This window comes from Neovison vison, chromosome 1 (genome assembly GCF_020171115.1).
Source record: "Neovison vison isolate M4711 chromosome 1, ASM_NN_V1, whole genome shotgun sequence".
Taxonomy (NCBI): Eukaryota; Metazoa; Chordata; class Mammalia; order Carnivora; family Mustelidae; genus Neogale; species Neogale vison.
In genome coordinates, this window is record NC_058091.1 from 42640218 (window position 1) to 42656898 (window position 16681).

The window sequence follows — 16681 nt, forward strand, 5'->3', positions numbered from 1 at the left end:
GCCATGTCCCATCTATGGACTTACATACCAAGCTGCCTCTTTCCCTCCCCTCCCAAATTACAATTTCCCTCTAGGGGGAAGTAAAGGGTGCACACTTGTTTTGTTTGTTTTACCAAAAGAATGCCATCCTTTAGTGCCAGAAAAGAGCAAGAGCCCATGAATGGTCAGGATCAATCCATGGTGCCCTAGGAGAACACAGAAGTCTGGCTGCATTAGAAAGCAGAACCTGATCACCTATCCACCATCAGCTACGCCTGCACTCAGCAAACAGAAGTGATGGCGTGGCAGTCAGGCAAAATCAAGGAAATGATAACACTCCAACACTGGGGGATGCCAGGCTGCCTCGGTTTGCTTAGGACTGAAAGACTCCGGTTTTCATAAATCCGATTAAAGCCGACTTCATGCATATTTTGGTAATCAGCATACCAATGAGCCTCATTGCTGTGAAAGTGGTTCACAGCTATTATTTTTCAGGATTACAAATGATTTATGCAGTGTTTTTGAAATCTATAAAGAACTTGATGAAAAGCTTAAGAAAAAACATCTAAAAGGAGTCCTTAATTATGATGCCCTGCTACTCTCTCCAATCTTTTTGATTTCTTTTTGTTTTTTTTAAAGGTAAGTCCTCTAAACTGTCCGTCTGGAGGAAGAATTTTTTTTTTTTCCTGCCCATTTGATGCTTTCATTGTTTAAACCAACTCTGGAAGAGAACGATTTGTCTTATTTGTACTGGTCAGGATATGACATTCTGAGGGTTGGTATGCTGACCGACTGTGAACTACTTTATCTCTTCATCTCTGAAACATCAAAAGTGGGATTTTTCCATGTTATTTTATTTAAATGACTGTCATAACCAGTAGAATTGGCAAGATATTATATTCTCACCATCAAGACTCTGAAACTGGGCCAGAAACTCCTCTATTCTCTTTGCTGTGCTCCCAAGCTGCTTTTCAGAAGAGGACTTAAAAACCTGGAAACATTTCTGAAGTATGGCCATCAGTTCATCCTTTGCCAACATCCTGGAACAGAATCAGTGACAGGAGATATACTGTAACTGGAAAATTAATATACTTAAAAAACACTGTCTGCATATTAAATGTTTCGATGGTGTAAATTCTTCACTAGTAGCTACCAAATTTGGGGGAGGAGATCTTCTTCAACATACGTGACATTTCAGAAGTATTTAGAAAAGTTCTCATGATGAAACCTAACTTAGAAAACGTACAGAGCTCCGTGCTCACAGCCTGACGGCAGCAGGTACACCATGTTTGTAATACGGAGCAAGCTAGTAAACTCCTCTGACCCTTGGTTTCCTTATCTATAAAATGGAAATAAGAATTCATGTATCTAATTAAGTAAGAAGATGCATTTGAAGACTCTAGCACAGTGCTTACCACCTAGTAGACATTTAAGGTTAATGTTCCTTTCCTTCAGCTCTAAGTATGAGACAGAACGTCTGCTGAGGATACAACACATAGGCTACATTAAAGTTTGTTTGAAAGGATTAAAAAAAATCACAATCATTTCTCTAATTATTACCATTTTAGCTATATTTTACATCTTCTATGGGCTTTATGAACATCAGTCAGTAAATCCACTAAACTTTAAAAGAGGTAAGCAATTCTCTGTGTTTTAAATAGCACAGGTGGAATGGTTGTATTAAGTCCACAGAGGAGATCTTTGTTAGAAATGGAGAGAACACAGATCTTCTAAAATTAGGATCCTGTTCTCAGAATCATTAGGATATCTCCACTAAGATCATATTCAGTAACAGAATGAAATGGAATTAGGTCAATATTAGTAATTATTAAATGCCATGACAGAAGTATAAAAATTATTCTCAGTAAATGGACCTAAGTAACGAAGACTATGATGATTGTAAGTTCTTACATTAATCATGAAGGAACACTCAGACAGATCCAGAATGTGGGCCATTCTACAAGATAACCATCTTAGGTTTGACATTTTTCATAATAAAAAACCTGGGAAAAATATTAATATTACTAAGTTCGCTAAAAGATATAAAACTAAGGGGCGCCTGGGTGGATCAATGATGAAACGTCTGCCTTCAGCTCAGGTCACGATCCCAGGGTCCTAAGATCAAGCCCCGCGCTGGGCTCCCCGCTTGGCGGGAAGCCTGCTCTCCATCTTCCACTCCCACTGCTTGTGTTCCCTCTCTTGCTGCCTCCCTCTGTCAAATAAATAAAATCTTAAAAAAAAAAAAAAAGATATAAAGCTAAGTAGACTAAGACTATTGAGAGATTAAGCTGATTACTTCAACTAAAATTTAAACCCAAACCTAAAACTTAAAAAAATGTCAAATAGCCAATAAATATGGAAACTGGTAGGTAGGGGTGCACAAAAGTAAACTTCTGCCCAGTTTTAAGAAAAAGTACAAAACCTTCTCTTCCTCCTTCCATAACAATAATATATTTATCTGAAGTATTAGTAATCTTTACCTGGGAATGAAAGGCAACTAACAGGTCAAAGAAAATTAATCTTTACCTGGGAATGAAAGGCAACTAACAGGTCAAAGAAAATTAAGCCAACACGTTTAATTCTTAATTACATTCGACACGATTTAAAATGTCTGGCTTTCTGTTGCCTAGATGGAATTAAATTGTTGAGAGTTAACTCAAAGTCAGATACACTTGAACAATCTGTTATACCTAACCTTTAGCCCTACTCAAATAGCCAAGATCAGCATTTTCTAGGTCCAAGGAATCACCGGCACAGGCTTGCTGGGAGGGGCAGCAACCTGAGAACTAGCGGCCCTGGCTGCAGGCAGCCACACCTGGCATCTGTTTGCAGCTTAGAAAACGGAGTATTGAGGTAGGCAAAGCCCAGCCTATTACTCACTCTCAGAGCGCAAGAAAAATGGCATTAAGTCACATAATTTTGAAGTCAAACTTTATAGTCATAACTTTTTTTTTATAATTTTTTTTAAAAGATTTTATTTATTTATCAGAGAAAGAGAGGGAGAGAGAGAGCGAGCACAGGCAGACAGAATGGCATGCAGAGGCAGAGGGAGAAGCAGGCTCCCTGCCGAGCAAGGAGCCCGATGTGGGGCTCGATCTCAGGACACTGGGATCATGACCTGAGCCGAAGGCAGCTGCTCAACCAACTGAGCCACGATGTGGCATTTGCTTGGATGAGGTAGATCCTTCACTTCAGATGTAAACTTCTAGAAATTCAGAAAGTTATTACTCTTTTTATTATTAGTCAAAGACAATGGCGTTGTAGTTTCCAGAGTAGCAAAAGATCTTGCACTTATCTAAGTACTCTTTGGTTTAATATTAAACAAAACTTCAAGGCTAATTGAGCTAATAATGTGATCAACACAATAAAATCATTAATTAAATTTTTTCAATCTAATTATACATACACAAAATCAGTATAAACCTGCCTATCATCACTATTATCTAACATCATTCTAGAGTCTAGTTGCTACAACAAATTAAGAAAAAAGAAATGGTACAAGCATTAGAAAAGGAGATGCAATTTATTATTTGCACACAATGTGACTGTAAGGCTAGGAAATCTAAAAGAACTAAGTATTAAAGAGTGTGAAGGATGCATGGGTGTATGGCATGTATACACATACACTGTGTCAGGGCCTCACATGTACATGTAATGCATTTGATACAGAACTATGTAACGGAAAAAGGGGCATGCTCAAAATGGCAACAAAAACTATAGAAAACCCAGCAATGTATTTTACAACTACGTAAGACATATAACAAAAAGAAAGCCCTGAATAAATGGACATTTTAAAGTTCTAACCCCCAATACTGTATAGAAACAAATTCATTCCAAGTTAATATATACCTTTAATACATTTGAAACAAAATTCCAGTGGGTATTTCTTTAAAACCCACCAAAATTATTCTAAAACATATCTGCAAAAATAGTCATTCCTAAAAAGGGGGAACAATGTGTATATACTTGAGTGTGTGTAGTAGGGCTATGAATTTATCAAAAGGGGTAAGATACAGTGATTAAAATCAGACAGTACTTTGTAGGAATGGACAGGAAATAGTGAGAGTAAGAGTCTATAAAGAGCTTGAGGACCATATGGGAATTTGATCCCACAGTATTTCTAATCATGGGATAGGATGTACTGGAAATAACTAGTTTGAGAAAAAGAGATTACTATACCTCTTATTACACCTATTTCAGAGAGAATAATAATGCGCGTATGACATGGGGGTGGGGAAAGAAGCAGTCTATCAATCATAAGATACTAGAAGAAAATAAAGATATTTAACCCTTGTAATATCTAGGATCAGCAAGAGTATGGGGAAACAAATACTGACATATTGCTGGCACAAGTGTACCTTGGAAAAATACTGTTATTTTAGACCCAGAAAGTCTGTCTGTATGTACTCTGTGGAAATAATTATACAAACATATCAAAGCATTCAGCCTTGGTGACTACTGTTAACAATGAAGAATTAGAACCTAAATACAAACTGATCTGAACCAAGTCTGGCTTGGCATCCATGTATCACACCTCAAGATACAGTGTCCACGGTAGACTATTAGATGCAAAACATGTAACTACCACAACAAAAACCAACCAAATTCCACAAAAATCCAAAATTGTGTAACATCAAATACAGTATGACTTAATACCTGTTGGTGCCTGGAAAAAGATCTGAAAAGTACAAATTGCAAATGGTAAATGATGGCCTTCAAAGTTATAAAACACAAATGGCAGTATCTGAAAAGCACTGTTATGCTTTCATTTAGATTATTATTAGAATGACTCCAACCAGCACTTTGGACAAACCAAACTTAACTGAACAAAACTAACTAAAAACTAAAAAATGAAAATTTTATCCCTGAAAGCTTGTTAATATATACTAGCACCCCAAATATAAAATTAAGGATTGAGTCTAGCCACTAGACCAGCATTTTTCAAACTGAGTTTTCAAAATGGATTTTAACAATTAGGTAAGTCATAAAACCCTTACTTCTTTCCTTCCCTCCTCCCTTCAGTGAACACTTATTAAATGCCTACTACACACCAGGCACTGTTCTGGGCATTTGGGATTCATCTCATGAAGACCCCTGTCTTCATGAAACTCATATTCTGGCAAAGGGTTGAGGGGGAGGGGTGCGGGTAGGGCATAGACAACAAACAGTATCTATCTACCTCATATTACTATATATATATGCTAAAAATTGGTATTACATAAAAGTGTTGAGCAGAATTAAGGGGGGGAAGTTGGGAGAGGAGTAGATGGGTTTCAATTTTAAAATGATTACTAGGCCTCACTAAGAAGATGACATTTGACCAAACATGTGAAGAAGGCAAGAGAGTCAGCCATATAAATACCTGGCATAGAAAACAATGCCTGCAAAGGTCCTACACTGAGTGTATGTCTGCATGTTCAAGAACACGGCAGCCAAGGTGCCTGAAGTGGAAAGAGAGACGATCAAGCAGTAGGAAGTGAAATAAGAGAGGCAATGAAGATCACGTAGGGTCATTATGGTACAGACTGTGGCTTTTACTCTGAGTAAAACGGGGAGTTAATGGAGACTTTTGAGCTAAGGAGTGATATGTATTTTAGAAGGACTGAGCTAACAGCTGTTTTGAGAAAAACCTGTAGGGGAATATGTATAGAAGCCAGGGAAACAATTCTGCGATTTTCCAGGTAAGAGAACAGTGACTTGGATAGTGGTGGTACCAGTGAGGGAAGGTGGCAAGAGGAAGTTTGATTCTTGATATATTTTGAAGGCAGAACCCAAGTTTTTGGTTTTCAACAATGAGAAGGATAAAAAGTCCACTGAAAGATTTTAAGTTTAAAGGGAAAATTAGGCGTTCAGTTTTGAACGTGTTACCATTGAGATGTATTTTGGGTATGTAAGTGGAGACTTTAAATGGGTACATGGAGTAACAAACTTGCAGTCATAAGAAAAGTGGGCTTTCGAGTAAGCCCTAGCTCACTGTAATGTTAAGGTGTCAGGGAGAAGAAAAACTACCAAAGAAGACTGAGAAGGAGCATGCAGCCAGGTAGGAGAAAAACCGAGTTTGGGTCCTGAAAGTCATTAAGGGAAGGAGTGATGAACTGTGTTAATGTTGATAACAGGTTAACACAAATAAAGATATATTATATCTTTATATCTATATAAATAACTGACCATTAGATTTAGGAACATCAAGGTCACCAGTGACCTTAATCAAAGTAGTCTATTAATAGAGTGCAAAATCCAAATCAGTTAAAAAGAGAATGAGGAGAGAGGAACTAGAGACAGTGTGAACATGCTTTTGAATTCTGGCAGATCCCATTTAGCATTTAGCTTTAAAAGAAATAGAATAAAATCGAAAAAAAGTATCAGAATTAAAAAGTGTGAAAGCCACCCCACTAAAGACAAAGGAAAAAGCATATTAGGATAGGTCACATTAATGCTGAAAAAGAGCTATTTAACTTTAAACACGTGATTAAGTGATTTTTTTTTTTTTAACCTTCAGGTAAATGATTCAAAAAAGGCTTGTGATACTTAATGTGTTAAAAGCTTTATGGGTTGTCATAAAAAAAAAAAAAGTTTCCTTAACTAAGAAAGGGAATCATTTAGCAATCATTAAAAACAATCATCCTTGAGGGCAATGAGTGTTCTGCTTCATCATGCAGAAAGCCAATAATTCCTGGTTAAGTACTGATTATATAAATGTCTGATTGAGAACAGGCAATAAGGAGAAACTGGCCAATCCATGGCTAATGCAAAAATCCTCTAAATAATGAGTTCTCAGGCTTTAAACAGACATTTTCATTAATCAGCTTCAAAAATTCAAACCTGCAAATGTATCAGTGAAGACTAGAAGAAAACAAAAAAGCTTACCAAAAAACCATACTCACAGAGATTATCTTCTTCAAAGACAACACAACAAAGTATCTGATATGGTAACAAGTGAAACAGAAACCAAAAATATGCATAATTCCTCCCAACCCTGACATTTCATGTTAGATGCTACTTCCTTTGAGAAACTGCTTGACCTCCTCGGTGAAGGTTCACTGTCCAGACTGTTAGCTCCTTAGCACCTGAGACCTCACCCACCACGGCACTTCTTTCTCTGTATTCTAACTGCCTATTTGGCTACCTTAATCTCTCACTTGACCAATATCCAGTATAGGTTAAGGACTAGGCTCATCTTTGTAATTACATCAGTGGTTCCACATAGCAAGCATTTAAAAAAACCTTTCTTGAATGGATGAACAAGGCAATGCCATACACTGATAGTTTGACCTTAGGCCTTAGGGAACAATAGTTTCTCTACTGACAAATTAGTTCAGGTAGGGGAGCACTTAGAAGTTATAGTGCCCTTTGTGGGAACTATGCTCTTTTATGTAAGTCAAAACGAATAAATTAAAATATATCATATGGTTAGAAACAAACTTCAGTAAACTAAAATACATACATACCTTATGATGCACTACTTTTTAATTTTTATATATAATATTTATTTATATTTCTTTTTAAAAGAAAAAAGTTGTCAAATTAAATTTGATTAGCTATTTCTGAGTTTTTAAAGTAACATTTCTTAGCTACCTGTTCATTTTCTAGCAGAAAATAGTACAGCACCAAATGTTTGATAAATAAAAACTTAAAATAAATTTCCACATCTTTTTTTTTTGTCTATTAAAAAAGCCACTGCTCACTACTAGCAGTGGAAGACCTTGTTTCATTTCAGAACCAATCTGAGATCACTTCCCTCAAGCCATCTAGCTTCTCCACCAATAAAGCCTTTTCTTTTCCTTTGATGGCTTCATTTTTTCCCTCAATTTTGCATACTCTATTCCTATTCCCCTTTATTTTCTACAACAGTGTTTCTTAAAGTGTGGTCCTTTGGACTGATTACGTGTCCAAATGTGACGGAGTGCTTGTTCAATGCAGATTCCTTCTGCCCCACAGCCAGGTTCCCAAGAGATTCCAAATCTCTGTGGAGAAGGCAAAGGAATACATGTTTTCTACACCTCTGCTGACTCTTATGCACACTAAAGCCTGAAAATCAGTACTGTAAAAACCACGACTATCAACATCTTTTGCTACAAAATGAGCTTCAACAATTCAGCGGTTTGATTTTACTCCAAGTGTACACATGCCTGTGGAGGACCTCATGTGACGCCAGTTCAGGACTGGCAATTCTTGTTCTAAGAAAGAAATTACATTTTAACTGTACAGTCTCATATAAATGCTGCATGGACAAATCTTGATCCTCAAAAGTTAAATTATGCTATTGAGGAAGCATCCCCAAGACTGTGGAGCTATGCTGTTTCTTGACTAGAGCTTCAAATGTCATCTAAAGCTGATCTGCAAAATCAGGAAACAGTGCATTATTTAGATTCCAAATCTCTAGTCTCTTTAAACTAAAGCGATCAAATGTTAGTATTACTTGGGTCATGTTTTTTTAACTCAATGAAAGCTGAGCTGACCTGCTAATATATTACTGTTTAACTCAAAAGCCTTACTCAGAAATCAGAGTAATTTCTTTCAGCCTAAAGTAAATTCCTTCAGCTACCAATCAACTCCAGTTTACAAACCTGTTTCTATAGCAAACTTGTAAGGTTACACTTGGGATAAGCGGACTAGACACTGTGGCTCCTTTAATTTAGAGGTCTACACTCTGTGCCAAGAAGCCTCGTGTTAGAGTAGGATAGGGGTTTTTGTCCACAGATGCTTGCTTGACTGGTTCACTTTAGTATTTGTGCTGTGTTCTGAACATGGACTACTGCCCACAAACCCACAGAAATGATCTTTTATATACCTCTCAAATAATTGGGATAGGGCTGAAAAATGGACTTGACTTTGAAGATTTAGATTTAAATTCCAGCTCTGTCAACTGCAGAAAATTTACTCAATGTTTATGTCTCTGGTTTCCTTATTTGGAAGAAAATGAGATAATCTTTGATGAGTAATTCTCAATTATAGGGCGAGGGGCAGAATAAATTCCCTAAGACGGGCACACTTGTCATTACCCTCAAGCCAAGAATCACTACCACAGCAACGCATGGTAACTGATGTGCGATTGCAGTATTCTTCAGGTCCAGGTATTCCATTGTGTTCCTGTAAGTCGGGGACTCTATGACTTTTGTCAATCCTTAAAACCTTATTACTGAAGCAAGGATTTTTGAATTTTAAAAGTCTGAAAAATTCTTGATCAAGTGTTTGATTTCTAGATGTCTGTTAAGAAATCTTCTCCAACAGAAAGGCAAATTTTTCCTCTTAAGTTCTTTCACAGCTGACCACAAAAAGCCCAGGGTACTCACCTAGCTCACTGCTGTGTTAGCATCATTTTTACCACTTCCTGTTTGCAAATGGTGTTTTAAGTGAAATATATCCTTATATAATGATACATACTCAAGTGAAAAATTAACCAACTCATATCCTGTATGGGGATGTGGTCTTCATGCTCCAAGAGTTGACTGAAAGAACAAAGTCTATGGGGGACATGTGGAACCAACGCACTCATGTCAAATTATGACCTATTATAAAGACATACTTGCATGCTTCCCGCATGCACACCAATGTCTGTTGCACACATTTTAAAATTAACTGTGGGGCACCTGGGTGGCTCAGTGGGTTAAGCTGCTGCCTTCGGCTCGGGTCATGATCTCAGAGTCCTGGGATTGAGCCCCGCATCGGGCTCTCTGCTCAGCAGGGAGCTTGCTTCCTCCCCTCTCTCTGCCTGCCTCTCTGCCGACTTGTGATCTCTGTCTGTCAAATAAATAAATAAAATCTTAAAAAAAAAAAAAAGTAACTGTGACATAAAATTCTGTAAGTCTTTTCCTACTAATGAATATGTGACATTTCCCCCATTATAAATACCTTATAAATACATTTTAAAATTGAGATAATTAGGGGAGCCTGAGTGGCTCAGCTGGTTAAGCACCTGCCTTCAGCTCAGGTCATGATCCCAGGGTCCTGGAATTGAACCCTGTGTAGGGGGGCTCCCTGCTCAGCGGGGAGTCCGCTTCTACCTCTCCCTCTGTTCCTCCCCTCTGCTTCTGAGCTCTCTACCTCTCTCAAATAAATCTTAACAAAATAAAAATTAAAAAATAAAATTGAGGTTAACATATTAATGTGTACAACATAAATGATTTGATGTGTATATTGTGGAATGATTACCATAAGTCCAGTTAACATCCATCATCACACAGTTATACAAACTTTTAAGATCTACTCTCTTAGCAAATTTCAAGTATGCACTACAGTGGTATTAATTACAATCATACTATACATTACATCCCCAGGGCTTCTTTATTCTACAACTGGAAGTCTGTACCCTTTGACCGCCTTCACACATTTTGCCCACCCTGCAACTCTAACAAGCACTAATCTGTTCTCAGTATGGAGTTTGATGTTATGGCAGGACTTCCTTCTTTTTAAGGATGAATAACATTTGTATGTATGTGTGTGTTTCTTTATCCATTCATCAACTAATGGACACTAGTATCATCCATCAGTGCTGTTATCTTTTTGAATTAGCATTTTCATTTCTTTCAGATAAACAACCAGAAGTGAAATTGCTAGGTTAAATGGTAGTTCTACTTTTTTTATATTTTTTAAAAATTTTAAAAAAAATTTTTTTTGAGGAATTTTTAATTTTTTGAGGAATCTCCACAGTTTTCTATAATGACTGCACCAATTTACATCTCCACCAATTGGGCACAAGTATTCCTCACAATTTGTGAGATGTGGGGTGTTATATCCTAACAGGTGTGAGGTGTTATTTCACTCACCGTGGTTTTGATTTGCATTTCTCTGGTGATTAGTGATGCTAAAGCATCTTTTCATGTACCTGTTGGCCATCTGTACATCTTCAGAAAAATATCTGTTCAGATTAGATCCTCTTCCCATTTTTTAATCCACTGTTTTTTTCTATTGAGTAGGAATTCTTTTTGTATTTTGCATATTAATCCCTTCTCAGATGAATGATTTGCTAACACTTTCTCCCATTTGATAGGTTGCCTTTTAATCTTGTTGATGGTTTCTCGTTTACTCTGTAGAAGCTTTTCAGTTTCATATAGTCCCATTTGTTTATTTTTACTTTTGGGGTCAAAGCCCAAATATCATTGCCAAAACCAATGTCAAGGACTTCAATTATGTTTTCTTCTAGTTTTGTGGTTTCAAGTCCAAGGCTTTAATCCATTTTTGAGTTGATTTTTATGAATAATGTAAGAAAGGAATCCAGTTTCCCTAATACCATTTATTGAAGAGATTGTCCTTGCCCCATTATATATTCTTGTCTCCTCTGTCATAAATTGTCCATACATGTGTGGATTTATGTCTGGGGTCTCCATTCTATTCACCTATGTGTCTTTTTTTAAGTCAATGCTATACTCTTTTGACTACTACAACTTTGTAATATAGTTTGAAATCAAGAAGCATAATGCCTCCCCACCTGTGTTCTCAAGATTGCTTTGGCTATTCTTTTGTGGTTCCACACAAATATCAGGAATTAATACTTTTTTATTAATGATCACAAAATATTTCATCAAGTTCATCTATGGTTAAACATATCAGTTTCCAGATAAAAAGGATTTTTCAAGAGAAATACTGTATTTAAGGAACTTAACAACAAAAAAATCAAGTTGGAAATGTTACTAGACTATGTAGCACCTTAGTTTTTCTTCCCATGACATTCAGTGATCATTTTCATCTTATTTTCTCTCATGACTTGAACTGTTTGAAGACAGATGATGAGAATGTCTGGTTTCCTATATTCAGATGATTCCGACTTAGAATGCCTAAACTGACAAGTGTCCCTGATTCCTTGTCCACAACCAATCTCTACAAAAGGGAAAAGAAATCCAGTCTGGGGAGATTTTCAGATTCTTGTAGTGCCCAGACTCTAACCTGTCCTTGCTGCACCTGCCATATTTTATCCTTAGTGCTTTTTTCATTCCTATGTTTCTGACCTCAGCTTAGCCAGATGACTGAAACTTCACTTTCTATTTGTTGTTTCTGCTTTATTCAGATCCCCAAATCCATATTTTAGATCTTAGCAAAGAATAATGGAGGTACAATAGCTGTGAAGTCAGATCTGGAATAGAATTCTGGTTCCATCAATAGCTAAGAGATCTCAGGCAAATCATCTAAGCCCTATGAATGCTTCAGTATCCTGAGTTGTAAAGTTTGGATAATATTATGTGTGCAAATGTGTGCTTACATTATTAGACAGGAAATGTACTGGAAGTTCCCAACACAGTGCCTGACGTACTGCAAGCCTTCATAAACAGTCATTATGACTATCACCATTACTATTATTGCTCATGTTTTCTTACTCTACTTTGGAACTGGCCTTGGCATTCTTGATCCTTGAATTGTATCCCAAGATTACCAATGCCAGAAAGTACAGAAAGAAAAGATCAAACCCCTCTCTGACAAAGGAATCTATGAATTTGAGAATACTCAACTGAGAAAGGAAGACAATAATCACAAAGATTAAAGAGGAAACTCAGCAAGAATCAACTGGGTGTTGAGACAGCATGTTGACTTGAATAAAAAGCAAACGAAGTCTCAGTTGACATATAGAAATACACAGAAATTTCTTACTGGCATTTTAAAAAATGAAATAAAACATAGCTTTTCAGTGGCAATCTAGTTTCCATGGGGAGCTATTTTTCCAGATAGCATAAAATTAGCTTCCTATCTTATGCTGCACCTGCTAGATCACTAACATTTGTATTATTAAGTCTCTGGACTTAAAGTGCTTTCAATGTGACTTTTCCTCCTACTGTGCCCATCTGTTCTTTTCTTGTGGGCCAGAGGAAGCCAAGACTTAATAAATATTCAGTTCTCAGACTTTTCTTTAAATGATATTTTCATATAAGCATTTATATTCACTGAGGAAAATTATAAGTCTGTGTGCAGAAACTTAACTCACATTTGATTTCCCTTTTCTCATTATACAAGTGGACATTAAGACTAAAAAGTCACCATATATGTAAGAAATAAAGCCAAGAAAAATAAATGACTATTAACTTTAAAAAAGCAAATTTGTCAGGGTGGTAAGCGATCTCTGCTGTCTGATAATACCACCAAGATCGCTTACTATTCATATAATATTAGGTAAATAATTTATGATATCCAGTGTTCATGCAGACAGGGCCATCTCAGATGGGCCAATACCATCTGAGACGGCCAATGCCTCATTATTGCTCCTCATATAGTTCAGCAGTGACTGCCTTCACAGGATGCATTTTACCCAGTAATGCTGCTCCTCCACCCATCCTGGTCAGGCCATGGTGAGCTCTATTTTCCCTGCCAAGACATCAAGCCAGTAAGATTAAAATTATCCATACCTGGTGCTCCCGAGCAGTGCAGCTGGTTAATCATCTGGCCCTTGGTTTTGGCTCAAGCCATGATCTTAGGGTCAGAGACTGAGCCCCACGTTGGGCTTCATGCTCAACTGGGAGTCTGCTTAAGACTCTCGCTTCCTCTGCCCCTTCCTCACCACCCTCCACCCAGTCTCTCCCCCTCTCTAAAATAAATAAATAAATATTTTTTAAAAATTAAAAAAAAAAGTATCCATACCTAACCTAAGCTCTCCTTAGGTAGTGTCAGTAGTTAAACACTCCTTTTACTTTAAAAATCGCAAGTTCAAAAACAAGGTACAACCAGCAAAGAAATGGATGGTTGTTACATTAAAAACATCATAAACCACAGACACAAATTCAACATATATACAGATATTAGACACAACATGGCTACTTATGAAACCCCTTGCAGGCAGAATTCTGGAGGAGGCTGTTACTTATTGGCAGGCTTACAGCAGACAAAAAGAAAACAGACCCAACTACCTCAGCAGCTGCAAGGCTGACACATACTCCTCTGAATCCCATATGTTCTTTTCTAAACAAGTGCAGTACAGCTCTCTGATCTGTAAGTAAAAAGTACACTTGTAAGGAACCAAAAGTGATGTACTAAATTGTACACTACTCGTTTGGCAAAATCATCAATGATCAAGACAAAAAATAAATCTTATTAAAAACAACCATTTTCTTTAGATGACTACAGACTGGGCATATATCACATAGGCTTTTTAAGAATAGTATTTACATAAAAGCAAAATAAATATTTTATTTATTTTAAATATATATAGTATATATATTTAAATATAATTTATATTTATACAATTTAATAATATAGATGTATATAATATATATATTCTAAATATATATACATATATAATAAATATTTTATTTATTTATATATCAGCCAAAATAATTGGCTGATATCACTGATCACACTGCGATAAGAAAGTAATAAACTTGGTATATGATTATTAAAGAGAATGCTTGATGGCAGAAATCATCTTTAAACAAATCATTCCTATGTATTTATATTTGTTCTCAAAGTGTCTGAATGAAGGATGCAAAGATTTAAGAATATAGAATTATTCCAATAACATCCACTCTACAGATGGCTCACAGGTTTCTGGTATGACACAAAGGTCAGTGGAGCATAATTCTGCAAGCACAGAAGTGCTGCCTCCCTTTCAGTTTTTGGTGTAATGCAAAGCTAACCATTAAGCATTCTCAAACAGATTCTTTCCTCTATTTCAATAAGGTGAGGTATCAGCTCTCTTGGTATACGTGACCAGGAAGCATGAAAGAAAAAATGTTAAAATGCTTTAGGACAAATACAGTGCAGAGAGGCAACACCACTGGGATTCATGTGGCTGTTTCTAGTTGCGGCCATTAGAACAAAAAATATTGTTTCAATTACCAGTAATGTGTACAGCTGGAATGGATTTAGACTGTGCGCTCAGTGCATGATTTGGATGCATTTCAAATTCTGATGCCTGAACTGAATACTGCTGAAATCAAAGCAAGAAACTACTAATACTCTGACTGCAGAGATTCCAAAGAGGAGGTTTTGGTTACCTGTCGACCCAACGGATACTTGGGAAGAGAAGAGGTGAAATGATGAAGACATCTCAAAACCAGGAAGTAATTTGAATGGTAAACATGTAAGTTTTCGAGTAATGATTGTGTTTCCTCCTTAAAAAAAAAAAAAAATCACAGAACACATTATGAATACATAAGTCAGTAATTAAAAGAATAAAATCTACTTCATGAATATGTATAATTTCTGGAAAACTGATGAGAGAAGACTCAGAAGTACAAATTAACCTCCTCAATTTTGAGAATCAGTAATGCACACAAAATCCAGGACAAAGGCTGGGCATCTCTGACTTAGTACCAAGTCTGGTGGTATCTTACACACACCGAAACTAATACCGCAATTTCCTTCTGTCTACAGCAGTGCTAGGTTCCCAGAAATATAAGTGTCCAAAAATGCACCTTGCTAGATGCCTGCCTGTGCCAGTCAGCTGCTGTGTGCCACAGCTAGGCAGGCCCATCATCTTCTACCTTGTTGACATCAGAAGGGTGAGGAGGTCACCAGGGAGCGCAATACCAATGTAATTAACAGTTCTGAGGTTCCACTTATGGTCTATGCTTTTCTCAAAGTACTGGAAGAACTGTGTTTCAGGGGTGCCTGGGTGGCTCAGTGGGTTAAAGCCTCTACCTTCGGCTCGGGTCATGATCTCAGGGTCCTGGGATTGAGCCCCGCATCGGGCTCTCTGCTTGGCAGGGAGCCTGCTTCCTCCTCTCTCTCTGCCTGCCTCTCTGCCTACCTGTGACCTCTGTCAAATAAATAAATAAATAAATAGATAAATAAATAAATAAATAAATAAATAAAAAGAACTGTGTTTCAAAGGGAAGAAAGGAAGACTACAGAAGAAACACCACAGTGATTCTGATAAATCCCTGCCTTTTGTTGAGAATTCCAATACTGGCTTTATTCAGTCTACCATTAAGAAAAACAGGAAAATGAGAAAATCCTGAAACCATTAAGCTTTATAATTTATACTTCAACAAGTGTAATATGAGAGTGTCTTAAGAAACTGATAGAATAACTAATCTTACAAATCAGTTTCAAAAGGGTTTTGGGGGGGCTGTGTGGAATGGAGTATTATGTTTTCTAGAACCTTCTGAAATAGTTTAGAAATGACTTTAAAACATTACCTCCTAGCAACATCCACGTATTTTTCAGACCTCAAATACTTCTATAACTGCTTCATCCTGTAACATTTTCTTAAGAGGATTATGATCTGTGTGGTCTTCACATTTTTTTCTTCTCTAAGAAGTCAGTGAAGGACTTTCAATGCTGGGCTAGGTTTTTCTACCCCAGTAATATCTTGCAGATACCCATTATTTTTAGCAGTCAAGCATGCAGAAGGTAAAACCTAGATATCAACAAATTCAAGCAAACCCAACCTATATAAAGTAACAAATCTGATACATGTTCCTAAACTCGAATACACTTAGAAATCAAGTCCTTCACCAGCAAGCTAGGTTATTACCTGGAAGCACAGGGCAAATGAAAGAAAAGCTTTTAGTACCAAAATGTTTCTTCTCCCAGTATTTGAGTTGGTTGGCAATTTCAAAAATCTAGCTTTCCTATTGTAACAAAGGGCACTTTAACCACCATTGGGAAAGTACATTTTAATTCTAATTTTACAACAAGCTATAACATAGAGGGCGCATAAAGCCACTAATTGTTTGCCTTAATGTATGCCTGAAAAGCTTTTAAACAATCAAAGTATTCTGGAGAGAAATGAATATATGAATAATAATCGCTCCTCATGCTTCTCCCACTACCTATT

The 16681-nt window shown here is 36.8% G+C and overlaps 1 protein-coding gene across 2 annotated transcripts in view; it reads right to left on the reverse strand.

Moving 5' to 3' along the window:
- ORC3 (origin recognition complex subunit 3) overlaps nt 1–16681 on the reverse strand; it is a 63198-nt gene that overhangs the window by 10391 nt on the left and 36126 nt on the right. For both annotated transcript variants that reach the window (XM_044245952.1, XM_044245962.1), the window contains 3 exons: nt 14895–15011; nt 13809–13888; nt 886–1019 (listed from right to left, as the gene is read on the reverse strand). In XM_044245952.1, the coding sequence (XP_044101887.1) occupies nt 886–1019; nt 13809–13888; nt 14895–15011 (331 nt within the window). The remainder of the gene's footprint in view (nt 1–885; nt 1020–13808; nt 13889–14894; nt 15012–16681) is intronic.